The sequence below is a fragment of the Eutrigla gurnardus genome, assembly GCF_963514095.1.
Source record: "Eutrigla gurnardus genome assembly, chromosome: 2".
NCBI lineage: Eukaryota > Metazoa > Chordata > Actinopteri > Perciformes > Triglidae > Eutrigla > Eutrigla gurnardus.
The window spans coordinates 21,331,733-21,359,089 of record NC_139916.1 but is presented as its reverse complement, the minus strand read 5'-3'; the positions used below and the strand labels follow the sequence as shown (position 1 = coordinate 21,359,089).

At 40.9% G+C, this 27,357-nt stretch overlaps 3 protein-coding genes across 8 annotated transcripts in view; 2 read left to right on the top strand and 1 right to left on the bottom strand.

Annotated features, from left to right (window-relative positions):
- arl6ip5a (ADP-ribosylation factor-like 6 interacting protein 5a) overlaps nucleotides 1-27,357 on the bottom strand; it is a 467,731-nt gene that overhangs the window by 102,921 nt on the left and 337,453 nt on the right. The window lies entirely within an intron of this gene.
- On the top strand, nucleotides 1,356-5,900 carry setmar (SET domain and mariner transposase fusion gene). Its single transcript, XM_084035282.1, has 2 exons — nucleotides 1,356-1,508; nucleotides 3,900-5,900. Exons 1-2 carry the CDS (start codon nucleotides 1,413-1,415, stop codon nucleotides 4,704-4,706), a joined length of 903 nt encoding a protein of 300 aa, XP_083891408.1. The 5' UTR covers nucleotides 1,356-1,412; the 3' UTR covers nucleotides 4,707-5,900.
- itpr1b (inositol 1,4,5-trisphosphate receptor, type 1b) overlaps nucleotides 13,878-27,357 on the top strand; it is an 83,854-nt gene continuing 70,374 nt past the window's right edge. For 4 of the 5 annotated variants that reach the window (XM_084036658.1, XM_084036657.1, XM_084036656.1 and 1 more), the window contains exons 1-3: nucleotides 13,878-14,003; nucleotides 15,226-15,339; nucleotides 18,223-18,293. In XM_084036658.1, coding sequence (XP_083892784.1) covers nucleotides 15,248-15,339; nucleotides 18,223-18,293 — 163 coding nt within the window. In that variant the 5' untranslated portion in view covers nucleotides 13,878-14,003; nucleotides 15,226-15,247. The remainder of the gene's footprint in view (nucleotides 14,004-15,225; nucleotides 15,340-18,222; nucleotides 18,294-27,357) is intronic. The other variant, XM_084036659.1, reaches the window with a different exon arrangement.

The following is a 27,357-nucleotide window of genomic DNA, read 5'->3' as shown; positions in this document are numbered from 1 at the left end:
CTGTCCAGGGTGTACCCTGCCTTCACCCAATGACAGCTGAGATCCCGCGACCCTGAATACAGGATAAGCTGTAGACAAGGATGGATGGATAGATTTCATTTTGGAAGATCTGATTGTGGAGCACAGCAGTTGAGTCATGAAGCCCCATGTTCTTTTCCATACTAACCTCTGTTGTTGTCACTCAAAACAACTGTCAGTCAGTTTATTGTCAAATACTCACATTAACTTCTCCCAACATTACAGCTCATGATTAAGTATGCAATATGTTGAACCGAGCTGCAGGACAAACAACTGACAGCACTAGTTTGGCGAAGGACAAAGATGAAGGATGATTCTCAAAGGAGAATCCTTGGTCGCTTGTGTGCAGTGTGGAAATGCCATCTGACAATGTGACCTCCCCCCCATCTGCCAGATATCCACCAGAGAATGCACCACTGCATATGAATTACACATGACAACATTATAGCACCGTGGAAAGTTTAGGAAACAAACTCTTCATAACTGTCAGCGTCTAGTGAAAAAGAAAAAGGATGGCATTCAAACAAAGCAACGATTCATTCTCCACTCAGGAGACCATTCGGTCTTGACACACACAAAACATGTACACCGGTCCGTATCATCTGACAGGAGACACCAGAGTTCAACAAACACAGCTGAACTTCAGTGAAAAAAATAAATCATGACCTAACCCCCACGGTGGTCTGTTTGTCTGGGCCGCTATGAACCCACAGGCGTACTCACATGATGTTAGGTTATGTGGGTAGGCAGAACGTTCTCTTTGGCATTAAATGTGCTCTATCTTGAGAAAGGGAGTGTCTGATGTAGAATCATTAAAGAAGAATAGGTAGGGGCGGACATGTCCCAAATTTCTGAAAAACTTGAATCCTTGAATCCCCCCCAATCCTGGCATCGGATCTGCACCCCTGATGCAGGTTCAGTTGTGAACTCTTTGCCTTGCTTAACTAGTACTGCCATCTGCAGGCCATGTGGCATTCCTGCAATTACCTGAAAACAGGACACTATAAAACTGCTTGTGCCTGTAAATAAAACATGATAAATGGGTGTAATACTGAGCCCACTAATGTTCCTCTCCTCTGGAGTTCGGCCCTCACGGTGGCTGAGATGAAACAATCATCTCACGCTGTGTTGTACCTTAATGAGCTCTGCTGCGCAGATGGTCGAACCACGCGCTTTTCTAATTCCAGTGGTGGCTTTACTGTAGAATAGCTCCCTCTAGTGGTGCGTATGTATTAACACACGATGATTCTCAAAGGAGTGTGTATTAACACACGCACCACTAGAGGGCGCTATCCCACAGTTAAACCACCGGAAGTTGCAGCTTGTAAGTTTGAGTTCATGCCTCTGGTTTGTGTACGTCCCGGCGGACCTGCCGCTGTTTTCTCACCTCGGATATGAGTGGAGACAGATGTGCGGATTTGAGCGACTCCCTCGAGAATGTTCCTGTTTTCATTCAGCGTTCAGCTGCAGTGACGTTTCCTCAGTTTCAGGTAACGTAGCGGGTTGAACCCATTTAGTCACGAAGTCCACCGTAGTTTAGTAGCTATTGTAAGAGTGGTGAGGTCGTCTATGTACAAATGAATGTTGTTTCCTACTATGATAACCAGACGTATCATAGTAGGAAGTGTTACTAATAACATTAAAGGGAGCGATGCTAAATTCAAGTGTCCGGGGGCAACAATGTAGTAGTAGTAGTAGTAGTAGTAGTAGTAGTAGTACCAGGAGGACCTTGGAACTGTAGCACAAGGAAACTGAGCCTTTATTAATGATGCTCTTTACACCTTTACCTTTTGTGACATATTAAAAGACACGTATAGGTCACTAGTGAGTCGTGTGCAGCAGCCTATCTGCCAGTTGACAGTGTGACCACATCCTGTCTATAAACCTGCATGACAACACTACTGGTTCACCAATAGAAACTGACTGCTGTCTGCTGCTGCTGCTCACCAGGTTCACTCAACTTCAGTCCCTTTGACCTGACATGAAAAAAAATAAAAATACTACACTCTGATGTGTTATGAAATTTAAACTATTAGTTGTTTTGTGAAGAATTGTGATTGTATGTTTCTACTGAGGTGTAAATGTGGTGATATTATATCTGCAGTGAGTTAGTTTTGACTCTGATAATAGTTCAGATGCTTCACATCATAAAACAAAGTGAGAAGAAAAAAAATAGAAGAATTAAAAGAAAATAATAAAAAATGTAAAAATGCATTACAGAAAGAAAAGAGAATAAAAACATATTTGCAATAATTAAAAACAGTGCAGACATTAAAAGATTTAGCAGAAAGCTATGGTGAACATAACAGTTTTCAGTCTAGTTTTAAAAGTGGTCAGAGTTGGGGCAAGTCTTACATCTTCAGGAAGTTTATTCCAGCCATTTGTTGCATAGTGACTAAATGATGCTCTCCCGTGATTGTTGTTTACTCTGGGAATCACTAACAGATTGGTCTCAGAAGATCTTAGTGGTCTAGAAGGCTTATGTAGTGGGAGCATATCAGTGATATACTTCGGTCCTAGACCATGTAGTGATTTATATGTGAGCAGGAGGATTTTGAAATCAATCCTCTGACATACAGGGAGCCAATGTAAGGATTTAAGAATTGGTGTAATGTGCTCACATTTTTTGGTCTTTGTAAGAACTCTAGCAGCAGCGTTCTGAACAAGCTGTAGCTGCCTGACAGTTTTTTTCGGAAGACCTGCAAGGAGACCATTACAGTAGTCTAGCCTACTAGTAATAAAGGCATAAAGAGTGAATATTCAACTATGCACTTTCCAAATCCATTCTGACTTAATAGCTTTAGTGATGCCAGAGGTACACTGCAATAAAGGACTCTGTTGTCATCCATCCATTGTTATAGATAGAAACCTTGGCAACAGCTAATCAAAACCTGGTGGTGATCAACTCTATCACATGAAATACATGGTTTTACCAGCAGATGGCAGCGAATCTTTACAGGCTACAGACACATCATCTGACTACAAACAGAGAATCAAAAATAACAGTAAAGCGGAGGAGTTGTCCTAGTTAACATATGGAATGATATAAATCATCCTGGCCAAAATAATTGCTTTACATGATATCAACCCTATAATCATCAAAATATGGTCAAAACTCTTAAATGACACCAACTGGAATCACTTTGCTTTACATTTTGTTAGAAAGTCTGTGAAGATTCTCGGTCATCCAGGTCATGGTAACCTTTGAAAGCTTGTCGTAGGCTTCAGGTTATTGAAGACCCTTTGCCTCTCATCCAAGAGGCTTTGTTCTTCAGTTCTTCTTCAGAACTCTAATTGGTCTCCCCTCAAGGATTGAATCAATAAAACCTGTCTGTCATATACATAATGTTTCCCGTATTCTTTAAAATCCGACTCTATTTTTCACTATCGTGATAGCAAGACGGTTTATTCAAGTCAGTCTGATTTTTAAAAGAATAAGCAATAAATAAACAAGATATAAAACTACATTTAAAAAAATGTATTTATCCATGCAACCATGTGATATGAGACCAGATGATTTATGATCATTTTATTTAAGATTATTTGATTGTTTTTCACTAAAAAGCACGATCTCTAAGAAGATTCATTATTATTTTTATTGATGTATCATCTGCAGATTATTGTCTTAATTAATCTTTCAATTTACTAAAACTCAACAGTGAGATGTCTTGTTTTACCTGATCAACAGTCCAAAAATATTAATATATTCAGGTTACTATCGCATAAAATACAAGACAAGCAGCAAAGTCTCAAGACTTAGAAGCAGGAGCCTGTGATTGTTGACTGAAATGATTAACCAATTATCAAAATAGCAGCTGAGTGAATTCTCTGACATTCATTACAATTCAAAACTTGAACTGCTCTTTGTTGTCACTCTTCAGTATTCCCCAGATAATATTCAGGGACCAGGATGCCCTATTGACCCCAGTGAAGTCACGCTTCCTGGATGCGCCTGCCTTTCCCGTTCCTGCTTCACTGAGAACTGCTCCTGCCTGCAGACACATGGGCAGGCATACGACAGTGGCGGCGCCCTGCTGAACCTCAGCAGAACAGACTCGGGTTACTGCTCACCTGTGTTTGAGTGCAACGCCCTTTGCACCTGCAGCGATGCCTGCTCCAACCGGGTGGTGCAGAGAGGGCTGAGCCTCAGGTTGGAGGTCTGCAGCACCGGGAACAGGGGCTGGGGCGTTCGGGCGCTGGAGGCGATCACACATGGGACGTTTGTGTGCGAGTACGCTGGAGAGGTGATCGGTTTTGATGAGGCCAGACGTAGACAGCTCGCCCAGGGAGCCGAGGAAAATAACTACATCATCGCTGTAAGGGAGCATGCGGGTACAGACTCTGTCACAGAGACGTTTGTGGACCCTGCTATGGTGGGAAACGTAGGCCGCTTTCTCAACCACTCCTGCCAGCCCAACTTGTTCATGCAGCCAGTGCGCGTGCATTCTGTGGTTCCGAGGCTGGCGCTGTTTGCTGGACGCGACATTGACGCGCACGAGGAGCTGACGTTCGACTACTCAGGAGGATACAGCAACCGACCTCCTGCAGAGCTGCTGGCCACACAGAGCGACGCTGCCACACAGGCCAGTGGGACAGGTGGACTCCAGAGGAAAGCGTGTCACTGTGGTGCCAACAACTGTGTTCGCTTCCTTCCATTGGATTTGTCTATTATCAGTGGAAATACCTGAAATTAAATATCACGTTTGTTTTTCATTTTCATTTTTCTGATGCATTTCCTGCTGAATGTCATTTAAAACTAGGTCTATTTAGTTGTGTCTTGGGTCTTTCTTAAAGTTTCCCCTCAAAACTTGGTTCATTCAGCCACTCATTAAAAGAAGATCATGCAAATTGGTGTTGGCTCCATGAACGTGATCAGCTGGATGAGTCACGTCTGAGGCCGTCATTGCTTCCTGTTTGGTTCACTCAGTCTCTCCTGATCTGCCACCGAAAAATAAATCTCAAGGCTCTGGCAAGAAAAACAAGTTTCATTTAAACTAGTTGGCATTCCTCTTTCTGATCTCTCACTTGTACAATTCATTTCATCTATCAGGGGATGCTTTTTCTGTGTCAGGCATTTCCCACCAGATTTACTGTCTTGTGGCTGTCATCTCGTCCTGGTACATTCAATCCCCGTTCCTCACGCAGCACATGAATCTGGAAGGAGCAGAAGAATCATTTGCACTGACAGAGATGGAAGGAGTGATGTTCACTAGGTTTCCCTTAATAGCCACATAGGCCACAGAATTGATTTTTACACCCATACAGTTGCAATAATAAGATGTCATGTCAGTCAGAAAAGAAGACCCAAAATGATCAGTTAAAGTAATAACTGTCATGTTTCCATCATCTTGACATATCTTTTCTATCTTCATGCCATGCAGCTCCCCCTTGTAGATATTCCTAGCTTGTCATTGCACTCGGGCCTCCAGAGATGTGGGACCAATTAAAAAGGGCCAGGGGGTATTATTTTTATATAGAAACCGACTCTATTCCCCTGTCAGAGGGGCGGAGGAGGTGTCCCACTTCAGTGTGATCATTCGGAAAATCAGGACCTTCTCCGCTCAATCTGCCCCGTTTCTAGTCTAGACCTGCTTTCATCTTATTAATATCCACATCTGGGTTAATTAGGATGGAGACCGTGTTTCATCCAGAAATGGGACCAGTGCTGCAGCCACACTGGCCCTGAGAGGGACTAAATGGTGGTGGTGACATGATGGAAGCCCTCTGTCGATTGGAGACCCATTTGAGAGGGCAGTGGCACAGGGTGTTGTTATTTCGACCCATATGTACTCCTCTATGAGGGTTAGCTTAGTATTTTTGTTTTGTTTCAAATACGTTGTTCTTTACATTGTACATAGTACAGAAGCAGGTTAGCTTAGCTTAGCACCGAGACTCTGTCTCTGACTCTGAAAAGGCTCTGTCCTAAAAAAGTGAATTATCCCTTCAAACACATTAAAACTCAGTTGAGTATGATAGGATGCATTCAGCCGTGGTATAATAATAATAAAAAAAATTAAAGTTTGACATATGCTTTATATTATCATATATACTGGATGTTCACTGTGTCTCTGGTCTTGGAAAAAACTAGGACAATACCCATGCATTTCTCAAACCACAGCATAGAACGTTCTGGGTCAGGGTTTCTCTCCCCACCATCAGCTCAATCATGTGTGGTTTGGTATTTTACTTCTGCCAGTAGATTCAATATTTAATTTGAAAACAAGAAACCACCATTAATCCCTTTAATGTGTGGCCCTCTTTGCTCTGCCTTTGTGATAAATCCGATTCCACTGTCGTGTCATTTTCCAGTCCGATGTCCCTGGAATCCCTATGGCAACCGGTTATGCGTACATGAGGTGATTTGGACAGCAGCGGTCGGTTTCGGAGGTGCTCGAAGGCTGTTCTCAAATCCTGACTGAGAAAGAGCTGGGCTGCAAATGAATGGCTCCTTTCCAGGATGGTCACCTAGCAACCACCAGTTAATCACATGAGGTGAATTTCCCCACCGAACCCGCTCCACACCCCACCTTCATACAAAAACAAACATGTCAAGGATGCCTTACAGTGCCGGAGCCCTGTGTTTTGGGAGTGAGTTTTCTATTCTGACACTTGCCAGAATAGTAGCCTAATGGAGGTGAACTTGGTGGCTGCACATAGTGGCGGCTTTAACTTAAAAATGCAGAAATTGGAACACTCAGAAATACTGCAACATGATGTTTCATAGCAGATTGTTAACAGCTCGAGTAGCAACTGGCGAGAACGGAGTTGGAATTGGTCTCTCCACAGGGACTGCTGATCTGCACCCAAAGTCCTCTCAAGCGTGATTGGTTAATATTCTGAGGACCACAAAATGAAACCAGAACGCTTCAGATACTAAACTCTTTGAATGTTGCCTTCATATCCAGATTCTCCATATTCATTTATGATTGTTCACTCTGTTACAATAGCCGTGTTTCCATTCAATTGTCAAGCAAATTCTTAGCAAACCTTTGAAATGGCATCAACTGGTTTGGAACAAATAAACTCGTCTACAATGTAGTTTGGTCAGATGTTGGAGAAAGAAAACAAATCCTTTTTCCCCCTCAATTCCAGAAAATTCTTAGTCTGGTTTTCACCATACTAAGGTCAATCTTTTAAGATTGAACATTAGTCTGGGGAAGCTGCGCTTTGTTTCTACTGCTCAAGAGGCGGGATCAATGGGCATCGTTCAAATGACTCCGTACGCAATTGGATAGTCCTACAACCAATCAGAGCGTGCCAGGAGAGAATGGCCATTTCTGATTGGAGCCAAAGATTCTGGCAATGTAACAGCGAAAGTAAGCCTGAGGGTGTCCAGCCTAAACTGCCGAGCGAAATCCAAATTTCCCGGAAGTTCAGGCAGGGTTCACCCAGCCTAGAAAATTCTATCTTATTTTGCTGTTTCCATACAGTTTATCTAATGCAATACTTCTTAATGCTGATAAAAATATGTGAAAAGAAGTACAGACAATGCTTATTTGCTTTTTTGTGGAGCAAAGAATGATACTGCTCTTATGTCTGTCCATCAAATGTAAGCCTTTAGCCAGCTTTGCTCATCTTATTTTATCAGGTAAAAAGGAATCAGCTTGCCAGAATGTGTTCAAAGGTGACGAAATATGCATAACGCTAAATTAAGATCTCAAATTGACTTTATATTTATCGCTTGGTTAATCCTTTCAAAAGCTAGAGAGAGTGCAGCCCCACTTTGATTTAGACGAGATTTCTACCTATCTAGATGTCTTGCCAAGTGTATCTTGGAAGGACAAAAGCTACTTATGAGAGCCTTGCATCACATCAATGAAGGAGCGAGACACTATTTCAGGATGAGTAACCGGTGGAGAAATTACTACTGGCAGTCTATTTGTTAAAAAGAAAAATAGAGCAGCTCTCTGATGAGGGAGCAGATGTCCTTGCCTTGAATCCTGCAGCCAAGTCAAGAAAAGAAATCAATTTTAAAAACGGCAGCAATCTGCTTGGCGTCAGCTGGCAAAGGCACTTCAAAGTCCAATCTGAAACAAGTCTTTCGACGCCTGAACTTTGTCATGGACGTATGAATTGTATTTTGCAGCTTCGATTCAGTGTCAGAGGAAGGGGATGTCAACAGGGTTTTTCACACCGTCTCCCCCCCATCACAGATGTTCAGTTATATTTGACCCAGGACACCTGCAGTGGGCTCAGCAGGAAGTACTGCAGCCCAAGAAGCACACAGCTGTCCTCATCCCCGATCAGACCTCCACACGTACATGTGTGTCGTAACTACGCCTACACTATGTCTACAGCACACAGAGCAGCTTTGGAGTGCATGACTGCAGTTTGAATGTGGCTACGTGGAATTCAAAAGGTGTAAATAAAAAAATGTAAGCCTGAATGTAAGGTATTATTTTCATAATAACCGGGTAATGATCGTAACCAACAGATAACATATCTTGTCATTTATGTGTCAAAGTCTTACCTTGAATGGTCCCACGGGTCCGACATGCTTCCTGGCGCATGTTAAATGCACTTGACAATTGTGGAGGACACTGTCGCCTCACAGCGCGAGGGTTCTGGGTACGATTCCCTGTTTGAGTTTGGGCTCCTTCTGTGTGGAGTTTGCATGTTCCCCCCGTGTAAGCGTGGGTTCTCCGGCTTCCTCACAGTCCAAAGACATGCAGGATGGGGATAGGTTCATTGATGACTCTAAATTGCCCGTAGGTGTGAATGTGTGCGTGAATGGTTGTCTGTCTATGTGTCTGGCCCTGTGATAGACTGGTGTCCTGTCCAGGGTCCTGTCCGCGACCCTGATACAGGATAAGCGGTAGACGATGGATGGACTTAGTGTGCATGTCAGGCTGAGACGAATCATGTGTGAGTCACACTTCATTTTTAAACCCTGTGCAAAAGCTCACTGTCAAATAGTCCATCCCAGGTGTTTCCATGCAAACTAAGCCGTGGTAATCCCATTACCAGTGCTGCCTCACATTTGCAGCATGCAGCACCGACTTCCTTCCTGCAGTTCTAGAAGTATGCTACTTTGTTCTGTTATAATATTATTGTAATAACTAAGTTTGTTTATTGTTATATTAAGCAGATACATTTCATCATATTAGATGTGTTTAATAGTTACAGGTGCAAAAGAAAAGTAAATCATGTCAGACCTGGATTGTTTTCATTATTCTCTGAAAATTTAATATATGTGCAGCTTTACTGATAACCAGATAGGTTGTCGTAAAGTGTAGTAAAAGTTAGACCAGCAGTCCTGCAACCCTACTGATCCTGATGGATTACCTTCAGTTAAAGCAGCTTAGAGAACATGTTCTGCAGGTTAAATAGGTGACTTCAGACCCCCTCTTGTTTGGATATTGCTCTCCTGCAGCAGTATTAGCTCAAAGAGAAAAGTGTTTCATTAAAACTCTACTTGTATCGAGCTCAGCAAACATCTGGCAGATCATTTCCCCAGCCATTTGTATGGTCTGGCATGGTGATTGTGGCGTAACAAAGGGGATGTGGTGCAGTGATCTTCCTCACTGTGCGCAGTGTATTGACTAGCTGAATGTAGCTGTTGTATGACTTAAATGAATATCTGAAAAAATCTGAAAAAATCCATCATCAGATGCATCAAAGAATGAAAAAAATATTTTTCCTACATTGGTAACAAGTTAGACCACAAAATCACAAAGCCTTATTAAAAAATATCTGGTTTAATCAGACTTTCTCTATTGGGAATACGCAGGCCAATATACCAGCATATGGGGTCCACACCAAAACAGGACCTGAGGGCAAAACAAAACGTCAGGAAAGGTTAATCATTGCGGTTGGGAACAGGTCAATTCAAATCCTGTATGTATCCAGGGACTGAATTACTAAAACACGTAGCAGCCCTCTTCTGCCTATAACGAGGTCCATTTTGCACTATAATATTAAAGAAGCCGGAAGTAACCTGGAATAGTCGGCTAGCGGGGAGCGATTTCAATGGCTGCTGGTTGCGTCCGCTAAGGCATCTCCCCCATGCACCAGACACGCCTTCCCTCGTCCGGCATCAGTCCGTCAACGGTCCGACAACGGAAAGGTACAGTCTAAACGCGCCCTGACTCCCATACCACGTTGCTCATTCAAAATTCTTGCGTCCACGTGTTCCCTGAACTGACCTGCATGTCGGGATATAGGCCACGCCCATTTGCGCCTATCATTTTTAATCTTAGATCCTAGCACGAAAATTTGCACATAATCATTTTTCCGAATTGAAAATCAAAAATTGTCAAAGAATGATAATAACCAAAACAATGTAGAAGTAGAGGAACAACTTCCTATGTGGTCAAAAGAGGAAGTGTTTTCTTTTCTTTCTTTTTTTGCAATAATTAGTGTGGCTAACACTGAACTTGTATCAGCAGCTTCACATGCTACCATGAGGCTCAGCTAAATTTGAGGTCAAGCTGCCATCTGTGCTGCACTCATCCTGCAACTTTCACTGTGGACCTGGACCTGGATCTGTTCCCCGATCACGCAAGGGCTTGGACCGCGTTGATACCTGCTTGCAGGTCTAGTTATCTTTTATTTGTAGTGAGGTAGATCGCTACCTTATACTAGGGTGCTGCTACCAATACCTGTTGTCTTGCAGGATGACTCTTTTACAAGGGAGCATCGCAATAGATACCAAATCATAAGGTTTTGGCTTTTATGAAATAAAAGAGGAACATAAAAACTTGACTTCAGCCGTATCCCACGGGTTCCTGTGGTCTGCAAAACAAGAAGCTTATTCAAGCTACCTCATTTCAGGGGCTGAAAACAATGTGGTAACACTTCTGCCACAATCCCTGTAGAGTTAAACCTCTTAAGCTTTGACTGTGCAACTGACTTGACTCTCCAGGGACGTGACAGACAGCATACGTCACAGGCTCAAAAAGCAGACCGAGAGAGAGAGGGCGGGTAATGGACTGTTGTTTGTAAGCCTTGACTTGCTGTTCCAGCTGTCAGAGTTCCAATAATAGAAGTCAAATGGTCAAGTGGAACAGACTATAACGTGGATGTTGCTGAAAAGATGTTCTAGCAGTCATCCACATTTAGCTTGAAATCACCCTTAAGCTATTATGTAAAGTTCTTGGTCCCAGTGGCATCGTGTCTTCAGTGGTTCACTGTCCCAGATCCAGAACTGCACTTAAATGCTGCCATATTGTTTATAGCGTTACAGAGCTATCCATCTTCCCTTTAAATGGTTGACATGGATTTAAGTCTCTGACATGAAATGCAGATTGAATATTCCTTCCAAGAGGAAAAGTGAAAACACAAGAGACTCTTTGTTTGTCCTAATATATTTAGCTCTACTCTGGACATTTCTGATGAATGCCCAGATTAAATGGCCCACACAGAGGACTATGGATGCCTCAGACAAGAAAACTACCAAGCATTGTGCCCACTCATTGCCGCTTAGGGAAGGTCTGAATCTGCACACAATAACACTCACTCTTAACACATGCAAAACGATGGCCACTGCGTTTTGTCATCCCTTCGGCCCTGGTGCATTCCAAGCATGCCGATGCTGTGTTCATTCATTTTATTAGTCATGCATTAATTCTGTTTGAAAAACCAGCCCAAGTCAGCTTCTAGTCAGACCACCAATCGTGGATGAATCATTGCCCAATTCCACCAAACATGTGCTCTTTTCTTTTCTTTCTTTTTTTATGGCCGTTACAGTATTGTGAAAACAATCAGTCAAGGCCATGCATTGTTTGTGGAAGCCTTCTGGCGTCTTCAGGTTGAGTTGGGCCACTATAATGACCAAAAATACTGGGAAAATAAAGAAAGCATTGTGTTTAGTGAGCTACAAATCAAACCTTGTCTGACATTGGAATTGCTGCAATTCACAAACACAGAAGCAGTTGTGTCCACTTTTATAACCATTTTTTTTGCTCTCTGGTAGAAGTCGTCTCTACACTGTATCCATGACAACTGAGTACTCTGTGATCTGTATTCAACTTCACTTTATGTCAAATGTATCCAAAGGAAATGCTCTCAGTGGAATAAAGGTTAGTCTCTTATACATTGTGACGTCATGACGTTGGCATTGTTGCATTTAGACAAGGTGTCAGAAAAATAGGTGCTCTGAGACAAAGCCCTTCTCCTTCATCCTGCCTTTCACGTTCATGATGACGCAACAAAGGGATGAGCAAAGTCTACTTCTATAAAAGTGATTTTTAAATGTGCTGTACTATAACGTAGCTATCGTTTGGCCCAGTGAAATGTGGACTGTAGAAAAAGGAGAGAAGCACTTTTGTGGTAATGTACACATGTGTTGCCCCACTTAATCCACTCTTATTATCCCTCTAGATTCTGTCACTAAGAAACCAAATTCACAGCTCAGCAATTAAGTTTGGTTAATGCCACTGAGCCCATTTTACTGGATCAAAGTGCTCATTATTTTCCTTTCATTCATGTTGCAATTAGGAATAATTAGGAATAATCAAGCTTTGACACATTTTCAAATGTATGTAGCATGAATAATTAGTATAGGATGACTGTGAGGATGATCTGCCTACACTTTATTTTATGAATATGGTAAGTTATTTTTGAGTTCAGTATCATGCTGTGAGTATTCTGAATATTTCAGTACAGGAGTCTGTTCCAATTTCAGTAGCTAAAAATGTCACTGTGTGATTTTAATGGGTGAACTGCAAATGAAACCAGATCACTCAAAGTCACTCAAGCAAACTTGGAAATCTGTTGGTCCACAAGCAAGACCATTTGTGTGAGGATGATGCACATAAGACCCTGCAATAGTCAACAATATTTGTAAAATTAGAATTACCGCTTTGCGGTTATACCTCTTCCAAAAAGTCAAGTTGCAGTTTAAATCTGCGTACTCCAAAATATTGTCATTTGTGTGAAATTGTCATAATTAGCATATTTGGGGTTTTGGCCAAACATTCGTTTTGTGAGGTGACCTTTGACAAATTTCATCAATCAGTTCATCCTTGAGACATTTGTGCAATATTTGAAAAAGATCCCTCCAGGCCAAAAAAGAAGAGGAAGAGAGAAAAACAAACATCCAAACATGGACTCAAATACAGACAGTCATGTCCTCATCACAAACCTGGAAATCTGACTGCCAGTGACCGAATCAGTGTTTCTGACGGGAGACCGCACACACTACCAATGTCTTTATCTCATGCCCTTTCACACTTTGACAGGCACAGCATGAGCCCCTCTTTGTAAGGCAGTATATGCGCTTCTGTTTTTGACATCATATATGTCAAGTAATTTAGACATTGACAGTCACATGGATTTGATCATTCAGAGACATTTTCCCTACAGTACACAACATGTGACACAACTTATGAAGCTTGCAGCAGACGTGATGCTCATGATCTAACAGAGCAGGGAGTTTCCATACTTTTTTCTTCTTGTATACTACAGAAGGTTCAGCAGCTGGGGATTCAAACAAGAGCAACATCTCACAGCCACAGTGTGAGGCTGCTAGTGTGCTAAACGCTAACACAGTTTTTACTGTATTTATGAGTACACTAGCAACTTGAAAAAAAAAAACACACAATTTACATTCATAGAGATGTTTTTCCTGCCATAAAAATAATTAAAAAATGTGAAATGTTAAAATAAATAAATAAAATAAAATAAAAATGACAGGCTCCTTTCTAAATCAACGATGCCTTTTTTAAATGAAGTATCTAGAACTTGTTATGCACTACACGTGACAGCAGTTTAAAATCCCAGAGAACCACATTACCCAGAGAGCCCCGCTGCAGTATAAATAGTAACGAAAGGGGCGTTCCCTCGGTGACATGTGGAGGAGGTAAGAAGCGGATTGTTGCCGAGGACGCATTCAGCTGTAGAGATAACGCTCAGCCAGCTCTTACCTGGAGTTTCACCACCATGGACTTAACCGAGGACAGCGCCGTGGAAATTATCCCGTGCTGACCCACTAATTCTCACCGTTCTCTCTCTCTGTCGTTGACGTGTTCCTCCATTTCTGCCAGGTAAAGTGCTCCTTGTATCTGTAGGTTTCCAGCTAGGGCATTGTTCAGTGTGTCACTGAGCTGTGAGCATCCCTGTCAAGGAAGTAGCCCACGCGCTCATTTGTTGCTGTTATGCCGCAGCTCGTGCGAGGAGAAATGTTGACATTTAATCCAGCTAGCAGCGACGTCTGCGTCCCGCTCGGCTTCTGAGAAAACACTTACAGTGTGTCACGATGCCTTCACCTCAACAAAATACAAACTAACTGTCGCAGTTGTGTGAACACCTGAACCCGTTTAAATATGACCTTCCTCTCAATACGGACCAATCGATTCTATGCAAATAGATGTACATTTAATGACAAATGCCATATGTTGTGCTTTCCACCAGCACTGCACACTGTGAGTGTTACGTTATGTTAAGCAAATACCAAGCAAAATTATGGTTCAAGTGAGTGTGTTTCTCTCTCTCAAGAACAGCAGAAAAAGAACAGACCACGTTGACCACATAACCTCTGTAAGTGGTGTTTGGTCTGTAAGTTTCTTGTCTCAACCTGGCAACAAACTGAAGGATGGTGACCTACATTTAAGATGTAGGCCTACATGTAGGCTATTTGTTTCACACAGCTAACAATAGCACAGTGCACAGAGAAACTAGCTTTCTCTTCTTGGCAGGTTTCTATTTAATCGTTTGATTTTCAATCATTCTTTGCATGTGTTTTTACACATATGAGTACAACTTGAATAAGCTGTTACGTTAATAAGCAGTTTATCAACTCTACTACTCCTTCATATTTGTCTGTTAAATGTAGTCAGTACTTTACATTTTACAAGGGCAGAACCCGTATTAGCAAAATTCAAAGGCGACATTCATAGAAGGGCAAAGATTAGCTTTATTGCTCACTTATTTGACTGATGTATATTTTATTGATTTTTAGGGTTATGGGACTTTTTGCCAGTGTCACTCATGATCTTGCTCTGAGGATGATCTGGACCCAACGGATCTCAAACTCCTGCAGAAGCAAAGTCAATATCCTACAAATAATGATGGATCCCCCTTAGATGATCATAAGCGTGCCATTTACAAGTTCTTCTCAACTTAATCAAGAACAGCTGTATAATATTTTTGGAATAATGGATTATTAAAATTGCCCTGGGTTTATTTTTTGTTGATCACTTCATTGACTGAATTGGTTAAAAGGATGTGATTATTATGTGTGACTATGTTGTTGTCTATCTTTTTCAGGTGCATTGAACCCTGAGGAACCATGTCGGACAAGATGTCCAGTTTCCTCCATATCGGGGACGTTTGTTCCCTGTATGCAGAGGGCTCGACCAATGGATTTATCAGCACTTTAGGGTAAGTCTGCATGTTTTCATCACGTCCCACACTTCCCTACAGGCTTCCAGGTGAGCTTGATGGAGGGATGGAGTTTCATGTTGTCCTACTGCGTAGAATACACAACTGAAACGGTACAAGCTGCAGAAATAAATGCAGTAACCAGTAATAATCTAAATGGTATCTGTTTTTGAGTTGATGCTGGAGTGTAATGGATACTTAATGGATGTGTAATGCCTCTTTTTGGTTTCAACATAAGCATTACCCCTTTGTTCCTCCACATTTAATGGTGAATAATAAGTGATCTGATTTCAGTGAAAGAAAGAGGCTAGAGGGAGAAATGGAGGATTGCCTTTCAAGTATTTATTTTGCCTGCAATAATTGACCGAGCCCATTTGCTCCACTGTAATTTGGTTGCATATATTTAACGACAACATTCTTGGCCCTATCTTGTGTATTGGGTAAGTAAAAAAAACTCACATTTAGCACAGAGGGCAGCTCCATTTACTGCACGCATGTTTTTTAAACTAGCAGTTTCTTGTCTTGTAATTCCATGTGGGATCGGCCAGATGTTTGGCATGACAATGAAAATAACTTAACTATAGAATATGCAGTAGAAGAAGATGTGCAAGCTTTTACAGCTGAACCACATCTTTTTTTCAATTTTAAAGATAATGAAAGTCACAAAGAAAACATTTTGTTTGAATGAAGTCAAAAATATGAATTTGACTGTTTGTCTTATATATGAACACAGAGAAGAGTCACTGGTGATAACATCGTCTGACAAATGTAAATGTGTTTAAAAACACAGATATTCTGTGCTGTTTGGCCTCAAATTGCCCTGTCTAATGTCTTCCTGCTACATGCTGAGCATTTATTTCAGGACTTGACATCTGCCCTCCTCCCTAATTGTAGGCAACGAGTTAAACGTGCATCTCATTAAGTGCAATTTGATCAGATCTCGACATACAATTGACAGTGATAGGAATAACAGCAGGCTTAAAGGAGAAGGTAGAAGAGAGAGAGAATGATAATTGATGTGAAGGTCCACTGTCCAGCATGTCTGACAGCTTATCTGAGATGTCAGGCTCCATTTTTGTGCTTCAAGTCTGTCTCTTTCACCTTTTTTCCTTGCTATTTTCTGCCCCAGGCCGTTTGTTTGTCTTCTCCCACGGTGAAAATGATCACAGCATTTGTGTTGTCCTCTCCTCCCCCTCCTTTTCAAGTGCCATGTCACTACTCTATTTGCCACTCACCACAGGTCGTGGAGCGCCCTCCTCCTTGCCAGCTCTCGGAAGACCACGCTCTCTCACAGATCAGTGTTATGCGTCATTCACCATGGAAACAAATGTGCGCACAGCTTTTGAAGACTGCCACCATGACAGAGCTCGTTTGTCAAATTTCCCATTGAGACTCGTTATGCTTAGTAATCATACCCCCCCTCCCACTGCTGCTGGGTGTGCTCACTGTTAAAGACAAGAGCTTAGAGGGAGGAAGGTGTTTTTTCTGCTGTTAGCATACTGAATATGGCCCGAGAAGTGGCTGCAGCCGACATCTTTTTGATGCCGGGACAGTTGGATGCAGCCATGATGCTGTATCCCATAATGCAAGAAGAGGTTTATTCTTGACCTTGGATTCAGATGACCCTTAAAACTCCTGTTCTTTTTGGGCCTTGGCCCAACAGTGCATCAGTGCGATCAAGGCTCCAGCTCTTCATTAAAGCAAAAGACTCTCACACCATGTGCTTACTTCCCTCGGTGTTCCTGCAGTGCAGAGTATATGTCATGAGCTATAAAAAGATGTAACTGACTGGACCAGCTTGAGCATCCTACTGAATTGTGTTATTTGTGGTGCTCCACTATCTGGTAGTCTTTCCCTGGGGCTCCTAGAATTCCTCAGTATGATGGACCTATTAAAAAAAACGTGTATCACCGGCATATTTTTAATGTTATTTTGAAAGACAAGGCCGACCTCTTTGTGTGTGGAGCAAGCCGGAGCAGATGGTGGCGTTTTGAAGACGTGCTACGTGGGTGACGTGCCACCAGGGCACGTTTTGAAAAACTTGATATTCAAAAATGTTTTCGAAAACTTGATCTTCAAAAATGGAACATCATCAGATAGAAAGCACGAGTAGTCGCTAGCATGACGAAAAAAAGTTGATCCACTCGAGCTAATCGTATTTCCGGCGCTCATTAAATATGTCACACGGCCGTCGGCGCTGTTGTGCTACTCGTCATGGCCTCTCTGGTTCCACAAAGCTGGTATGCTTTGTAAAAGGGACACCGTTGTGGCGCTACGACATTGCGACGTATCGAGGGATCTCCTTTCCTTGATTACGTCGGAATATCTGTATAGAAACGCCTACTGTCTGCCAAAAATGTTTGCATCTAAACTATTAATTTCAAAATCGATTCTATTCGTTTTTGAGAACTGATACAGAATCACAAAACAGTTTCAGTGCCCAAACAGGCACACAGCTCATACATTTATCAACATATTAATTTCTGGGCAGAAATGCAGAAGAAACTAACCTTTGCTCTCTTTCTCTGGGTTGCAAAGATTTAGATGGTTTAGTTTAACCCTTTAAACTCACATCAACGTGTATGTAATACTGTTAACAATGGCTCTCTTCCATCAAAGTGCCCCATTAACCCAGGATCAGCACCAGGACCTTTGTACAGCCATTAATGTTGCCTACACCTGTGATTTCCCTTTCATGTGAAAACTAAGTGAAAACTCAGTGACCACGATGCACAGGGATGTACGGGTTGTTGGGGACCCTTCCCGTATTGTAATGGTGTCTGTCAGCTTACCTGTCTTTCCATTTGATATGTTATTGTGAACAAAATCTAAAAACGTATGTCTTGAGTGATCGACTCATCATCATGACGACTGTGTCCCCAGGCTGGTGGATGACCGCTGTGTCGTACAACCAGACACAGGTGACCTCAACAACCCACCCAAGAAATTCAGAGGTAAGGCATCACAATCACTTTGTTCCTCACTAATGATATCTTAATGATGTCAGGATTTTCGGCAGTTTAAGTGTATTTTATAAACTATTATTTTCCGTCACTGTAGTGGTTGTACTTTTCTGCAGTTTGGATAGAAACTATTGTTTTGCTTTCTTTGTCTCAATATTTATTTTCCGATGTCCATCTGATTCCCTAAATTTCATGGGAAAATATGGAGTAAATCAAGTGTAAACATGATGTAAAGAAATGTGTCCAACAGTTTTTTTTTTCTTTCTTTTTCTTTTTTTTTTTATCCACTCAAGTATCTGCAATAGGAATTCCCATCAGTTTTGGCCATTGCTGCCTGTTACAGCAAAGATGCTGACAGACATATTTCTAATCAGAGATATTCTTCTTGTGAGATAAAGATAACACAGTTACAGTTAAGTGAATTTTCTTTTTATAGGAGCCCAACACAATTAGTGCAGCAGTAGTTTTGATAAAATCATCCAGGCTATATATCAAGGCTATATATGGCTACATAGGACAAGCGCTGTCTTGTGCCAGTCTTTTTAGATTTCATCTCTGTGTCTTTTTTTTCTTTTTTTTTTTTTACTTTTTAGCAGTAAGAGTATGTGACTGTGCTAGGAGCCCCTTTTGCTGTCAGGAATGCTTGTTTGAGGCAATGTTTCTTCACAAGGTGTTTTTAAAAGGATCTGTAGTGATTTTTTAGACCACACATTGATGCTTTGAGGAAATCAAGTCACTGTTGTGTTCTGCAACCCTGTGGAGATGGTAAGGGTTGTATTTGCATATGATCTGTTTGGAAGCATGCATTTGAAAGAGGGTTGACTGTAGCCGTGATCACTTGGCTAGAAACAAGGTCAACAGGTGCTGCTGAAAGAAAGGGCATAAGAAAACATTTTGCACACATAAGGCAGAAAAGATGCATGAAATTCTGAGCAGGCCATCAGGCACTACATAAATGGACGATCACCTGACCAGGTGACGACGGGTGTAGCTAATAGAAGCCTCTAAGTGTATCATATTGGCTGCCGCTTCCTAACAAATTCAGTTCTAGTTTTGGCAGATTTCCAAAGGAGGTCTTTAGTAAATTAGTTAACAGTGAAATGACACAACTGCCATTTGGAACGGTGCTCTTTCCAAATTGATTCAATTCAGTTGATCCTTTTTAATTCATGGGAAGCCTTGCGGGACCTTACTTAAAATGTCCCTGCAGTTTCTTAAGTGTCATCACATAGTGATAGTAACCAGGAAGAGGATAATGCACATACACACTCTGTATTCTCTAGGATCCTTTTAGCACAACATATACACCTAGATATATTTGAACATAGCTTGACATTTTGTAACATTTCATTACAGGTTATTTGGGGCTGTAATGCTGTTTAAAAAAAAAAACCTGAACCTGGAATAAGTCTCTGAATCAGTATAACGCCATTCATGACTTAACATGCAGATAATAGGGCCTACTAAGGGCTATTTGGCTTAAGAAGGCTTTTTGCCAGCATGTTCATTTTTAGCTTTTTCAAGCGTTGTGTTGTCCAGGAACAAGAAATAGCCATGTATCTACATCAGGTAATCAGTAGATCAGTTTTTGTTTGCAGTTCCAGGCAGGATGCCAGAGCTAGGCATAAAGCTCAAAACAACAACCTGCCATTACATCTAAACACCTAATTACAGGCTCTAACCTGACAGCATGAACATGTGCATGGATCGGCTATCAGGTGCAGTTCCATTGTTGATTGGTTTCAGGTAATGCATGTGATGCATTTTATTGGGACTGATTAAAATCTAAATGAATGGCTTCTTGGGGCTTGCTGACCTGCTAGTATGATAGCAGGTCATGAAAAAAGGTCCATATTTGGACAAGAGCTGCGTAAGGATATGCATTGATAAGCCTCTATCTTTGATTGCAAGCTGATTGCTTGATTATCCCAAGGTTTAACATTTACAAAATGAACATCATGCTGTATTGAAGACTTGAAACTTGGGTGATAAATCAAGTGAGACATTCGTTTTGTCATCGACTTCGACGTCGGACGCTGTAGTGATGACGTTTTTTTGTAGGCAAACAAAATTATTGAACAAAATAGGCTCTCTGGTGAACAATCATTCATGATACTTGTTTAGCAAGATAAATTAACACCAATCTTGTGCTTTTTTGAAGCTTGAACACAATCACCAGACGTAAAAACTTAATGCTACGCTTTGTTCACAACGAACCCGAAAGGAATGTTTTGGCTTGCGTTACTCGCATGAGTTTGATGACAGGTTCATTTATGTTTATTTGGGGATAATTTATGTTTATTCGCATCACTCGTGCGAGATTGTCTATGTCAGACGAGGAAGGGCTTACCTTACGCCGACAAAGTTTAATCAATCATTGCCAAAATAACCACTTTTGCTGCTTTGGACATGTTTTGGAAGTCCCAGCTACACCAGGAAACCAAAAAGGAATTTGGATCGATCGTTGCTAGGCTATGCTAACACTGTAGCTGCTTCATCGATTTTTTTTTGTACCCTTTACATTGGAATGCATGAATCTGGTGCACTTTGAGAGGAGAATATGCACTTAAATCCTATTCAAACAGTCCTGTGTATTACTGTAGATGGGATTATTGGTGTTGTAACTTTGCCTTTTGTGTCTTCATTTACAGATTTTTATATTTTTGTATAGTAATATTTAACAAAAAATGCCACAACGCAAATATAATTTGCACAATTTATTTACAGATTTTTGCCTAATGCTTAAACACTAAACATGGTTGCTATGCCCCAGTGTTAGGCTATGAGTGATCCCAAAAAGAGCGACAACACGCACACACACACATAGGCCTACACACACACACACACACACAATACTAGAGGAAAAACGGCACGGAGGTTGCGGTTTATAGATACAATAAAATGATTGGGCTCAGAGGGTTTTTAACACTGGTGGTCATGTAGCGACACATTTTAGCAACTTACTTTCTCTCTCTCTCTCTGTCTGTCTCTCTCTCTCTCTGTCTGTCTCACTCTTTCCTTCTTTCTTCGATCTTCCGCTTCACTCGCTACTGCTAGAATCAATGTAACTTTGCAACCCTGTAGGGTAGCCTACTGCCAACAACTGCCACACTCGCTGTGTATTTTTCTTCTTTGTTGTTGGTTACGTGACAATGTGCTGCGTGCTGCGCAATTGACGATACGCGCTGTACATTTTCTAAAAGGAGCTACGTAAAAAAAAAAAAATACTTTTTTTTTTTTTTTTAAAGGATTTTTATTGCAGCGGCGGAGAAAATTCAGCAGCGGCGGGGGAAACACTGTAAATACGGGAGCGACCATGATGTTTATACCTTAGACAGTCTAGGGTCTAACCCTAAACCACATACACTTATACACATTGCTCTGTCTCTGTACAAATGTTCTATCGTTGAGTATATATAAATGTGCAAATATGTGAAGTTTGCATATTCGCCGCAATCACCAGCATGAATTTGCCTATTAGCGTGTTTGCATCGCCTCTGTATATGTGATGGTTGATGAATGTTGAATGTCCCATTACAGTAGACACGACTTCTATAGTTGTGAAATAAAATACAGCCTTTGTACACCCAAAATGTGTCAAATGTTGCAGAAAAGTGCTGAACTGAATGCTGTCATTAAGTTGCATTGTGTTCAGCTGTATTTGTTTTTTTGTTTTTGTAGTATTTGGTCAGCACATTTTAAGGTGTTTATAATACCTGTTTTTCATATTTTTGTGGCCAAGCACCTTCAGCTCAAAGTACAGCTTCACCACAGAAATGACTGGCTTTGATGTAGATCTTGAATTAGTGATTTGTGTGAGGCAGTTGTGTTGATTTGTCTGATGTGATGTCAGTGTCTGTCTTCTGTATATGAATTTACGGCTCCAGTGAACATACTGCTCGTTGGTTCACAGCAAGAGTGTGACTGTTCATCAGAAGTTGGATTATTCCGAGAAGTAACAGGGCTGCAAGAGCAAAAGATGACCTTGATGTTGAAGCAGCACAGTATGCCCTGCAGGAGCTCCATCAATGACCAATAGAGGTGTAAACAACATTATTTTCAACAATGGTAGCATTTATTCCTTGAAGTCAAATTGATGATCTGCATAGCCTGCTAATCATAAAGAGGCCTTTCCTTTTTTTTTAAATTATGCCAACAAATTAAATCCAGAGTGAGGTGAAGGGATACCTTGTGGAGCAGTAAAGCGTGGATGAAATTAACAAAAACAAAACTTCTGAGTCACCATCGCACACTGTACTGCAAAGGTGGGTCATGTAACGTTTCACGAGGGTGTAATTTTCATATCCACTTTGTGAAATCATGCGTCTGATCATGCCACTAAGGATGTTTACACACTTGGCCCCTTTCAGCCCAACAAATGGACGCAGAGCGATTAGTCAGCATTTTTGTGCATATGCGATATGCAAACTCAGACCCTCTCTAAAATTAAAACTTCACTTCAAGTCTGTGTTAGCTTTACCTTTTGTATTGTGAACACAACACGCTCCGGGTTCGCTTCGCCCTTTGCTGTTGTATAGAGGGAATGAATGAGAACAAGTTCGTTCTGTGTGGAAGAAACACTTAAAGCTATCGTCTACATTCTGAAAATCAGAGACAGAAACAAGCAATAATAATTCTATTTAATTTCTAATGTCTGATAAAATGTTTAAATTGAAATATGGAACTAGTACTAAAACAAATGAATGACTTCAAATCTAATCTAACATTTCAGTTAATGCATTTGAAGACGTTGACTTTGGAAGTTCACAACTACTGCACTTTGTTAACATTTTGACTGATACAGCTGTGTGCTAGTTTTCAAGCACAGATGATTTGACCTCATGAACATCCGTTAGTTGCTCTATATTTCCTTGAAAACGGCAGATTTCACCACTTTATTGCAGAAAAACACAGAATAGCCCAGATCAGCATATATGGTATCCAACAATAGAGCCGTTTCCTGTGGATCAAATTTTTCTTGACTTAGGTTCCAGATGCTAGTTGCTAAAAAATGCTCAGGATGTCTGTATCATTTATTCTCCATAACGACTAATGCTCTAAAGGTATTACTCGCTGTGATCTGCTGCTAGCTGTACTGGCTCCGTGCATTCAGAAGCCTATGTGTCGGTTTTCTATTGAGTCCTATAGATTGGATGAACAGCAGATAATATTTTGCATGGATTAAAACAAGACACCAGCTTTTCATTTGGGTTTGCAAAGGATCAACTTCCCTTGTTGGTTTCTAACTGAGCTATTCAAATCCCATTCAAAGTTGTGGTTTCGCACCATAAAGCAGCAGAGTAAGCTGAAATAAAGTAAATGGTGCTATTGCCACCTTTTAAAGGCATCACATGACCATCCAAAACAAAAGTACATCTTAGACACAACACATAATTTAAAATGAATGGTCCCACATATTGCATTATTCACGTTATTATTGTTTTTATGGCTGATGATTATGAATGAGAAACATTTATTTTTCCACATTACATATTATGGCACATTTAAAAATGCAATGTACACCTAAGTTATAGATCACTTATTGGTTAATTCAGTATTCAAAGCATGTATAGTTAATGTGAGGACACGTCTCACCTCTCTTATTGAGACCAGAAGCAAAGTGTACCAGGACTAAATCCTGACATCCTTGTTGACTATTTATAGCACACTTAAGCTAGAAAGTCTGTATCACACAGAGCTGTAGAACGGCATATTACTCCTTACTGTTGTCTCTGATCTCAGTGGTTGATGCATGAAATGAAGTGTATGTGTGTGTTTCTGTGTGTGCACTCAAATACAAGATGATTTCATGCTGATTGCTTTGTTTCCCTTTTTTTAATGTCTGTACACAAAGCTTTGAGACATCAAATATGACTGCACATGCAGGAGACCTTTGCACGTCCTTGTGTGCACTCATCACTTTGTGTGCACAATGGCTCCATGTTGTTGCAAATGTACCATTCGTTCAGAAACTGGTCAATATAATAGTTACCATGTGAGCCTAAGATAAACGTTCGTAGTTGTGCTATGTGATGCATCTTGTCTGTGTTTCAGGCTGTTTGACGTAAAGTACTAAACATGCAGAGTGCTTAAAACAACAAGCTACTAGCGTTACGAGAGTTTGTTTTCTAATTCATGGTTAATAAAGATCAGTTTTACATGAGATGCCAGGAATGCTTAAAACAAAAGCTGTAGTGAACTTCACATGCTAGTGCTTCATGCTTCACCTTAGCCTGGAGCAGGGGTAGATCTATTACCACTTTAGATTGCATTTTTAGATTTATTGGTCTGATATTTAATTATTGGATGTTGCTTTAGCTATATTTACAGGGCCAGTTCATCAAAATCATAGGACACACTGAGGAGATCAATGAGACAGGACCAATGAATCTCTTCTGTGCCCGTCGCTGCTCGTTAAATGATGTTTACCATTGCAAATTTAATGAAGATAAAGTTAATGAAAAGTAAGGAGGAAGTTCCTGCTACAGATAGAGCGGTTATGACCTGTGGAAGAGCAGGCGGTGGGACTCTGTCCCTTTCAAAGCTCGCCTTGCGAGACCCATGCACAAGGATAAACATGGCAACAGTGTATTTAGTCATCATTTTTAGACAAAGTTATAGAGTGGATTATGGTGCAGGAATATTTTTAGAGAAAACTAAGGACGTGAAAGCCCTGTTGAAATCATTTTATCTGCTGTGTAAGCTGCTCTACAACCATGTATCTCAGATGAGAGGTTTGTTATGTGTGACAACCTCTGTTCTGACGGAATAACATTTTTATCATAACAGTAGAACTTTTTGTTTTGCAATGGGCTATTAGACTTGTCAAACAGGTGCCACTCTTCACTGAAATTAGGTGATAATTAATGTAATTAAAATCCAACTGTGCTTTTCTTGCTATGACAAGTCATAGTGGCATCGGATACGGCTCTTCAAAATGTTAAACCCTTAATTTCAATTTGGTGTACAGCAAGAGCCAAACTGCAGGATGAGAGGGGGATTAAAGTGTTGCATTTAGAAACTGTGTCTGAAATGACTCCATTGTTCACTCATTCAATAGACCTGTCATCTCTTACACGTGTTGAGTCAAACAACTGTAATTGTTGCATCCATAAAATGCAACACAATAGATTCTTGTTTGTAGGCAGTTCACTTCAGCACATGGCATAGATTTTACACTCAGAATATGGATGCTTTAGTAAAATGAATGACGGTGAAGTGCACTCTAAATTAAATGGAGTCTGCTCAGTTGAATGTGTAGCAGGTGCCTTTATTGGCTACAGAACCAGGTGTTTCAGGTTCTTTCTTGTGAAGTGTAGTTAAGCAGTTCAAACCAAGTTAGCAATAAATGCAGACAACAGAACGGCTTTTCTTTACCACTGATTGTTGACAGCTTACCCAAATACCTTCCTGTCCATGAAATTCACATACGTCCCAGTTTATTTTTCAAATTTTCTCCATAACCCCAATTGCTTTTCCCTGTCAGACAGATGTTCTCCTAGTGCCCCATTTTCTTCATTGGTCCTTGGCCTCCTCTCTGCCTGTCCTCCACCTCATGGCCCATGATGGCTAACCCCGAGAGACTCTCGTGTTGGCCGCATTTCAGAGGGAGGCAGCCACAGAGGCTATTTTTACCCTGGTTATAGCTCAGTGGTCCCCTGCACACGTTAACATAGAGCTATACTGTATGTGCATGAAGACCACTAATTAAAGCAGCAGTTTTACATTGTCATATCTAAAACTTTGCTCTGCTCTCAATTGGGGTTTCTTCCATTTTGGAGATGCACAATAACTACATAAAAGCATATTTCAGTATTTTTGTCTCTTTGTTTAAAACAGTACATTATTGCTGGGCAGCCTAGCAAGTCTTCGTTGTTAAAAAGTGTATGTGTGAGATCATGGGGTGTGACATCTTGGTAGGACGTTTGGACCGACTGTGGCTTGGATGTCTGAGAGCATCAGCAGTGCTAATTAGGTGACCCAGTAGCTGTCCTGTTTAATCCAAAGTTTTTTTTCCCATCAAACTTTTTTTTACAGCTGTTTTTTTGACAGACGTTTAATATTCTATTATTTCTCCAGATTTTTGGTATCAAATCATTGATTATGAATAATCTTTACACATTTCTGAATAAATAATATGACATCAATGATTTGATCTCTGTGCAAAACTAGTTGCTAGAAAGAGAATTTGGGTTATCTTGAATTGTCTCTTATTGGTCTCCATGGCCAGAAGCTGCTCTATGGTCCAATTCAGCTCCTTGCTCTCCCAAAGAGCAGACGCCTGATCTGGCTGACTGGTAATCTAGTCATGTCATGGCCTATTGTCACATCTTACAGAAGCACCAGAAAAAAGATCAAAGAGGGCCCAAAATGAAAAGGTATCATTCAGTGGGGAACACAAATTTGCTTATTTTTTTTATTTCAATGCAGTATCTCCATTAGATTTGGACATTTCTTTCGTGGAAGTGGACATATTTTCCCAGAAGTAATCTAGAGGAAGACATGGAAACATGGATTTACTCTCAAATCGAAAAACACCCCACAAATCCACAGCACATTTCATGGCCACATGGCCAGTAGTTGTCAAGACCGGCTGACCAGTCTAGAGGGATGAAATTATTAAAATGTCTACTTCTACTTTAAAGCAAATCTTGTAGAACCTCAGGAGAATATGACCCAGTACTGTTTTTGCAGAGAGTCATGGGTCAAATATTTGCACTACTCTAATGCAAGCGGTCTGGCTGGTTATGACTTATATTGTCTTGTTCTTATTAGAATTTGTGCAGTAATTATTGCTTTCTACCCCAAACTGAATCCAAGTCAATTTCACCATATAGTCACACACCATCTAATTTTGTCACAGTGGTCTACTATTACAGACAATTAAGTGATTGCCAAAATGCTAATGTGGAGTGGTTAGTACTGTAAGGATACATTTTATGTTTACTGTAACTAATACATGTTGCTGTCTCTTTTTAGTTGAGGTTAGGTAGCCTGGTATTTGTCGAGGAAAATTAGTCCTAAATGGCAACATTTGGCCCCCTTACCTTTCTGT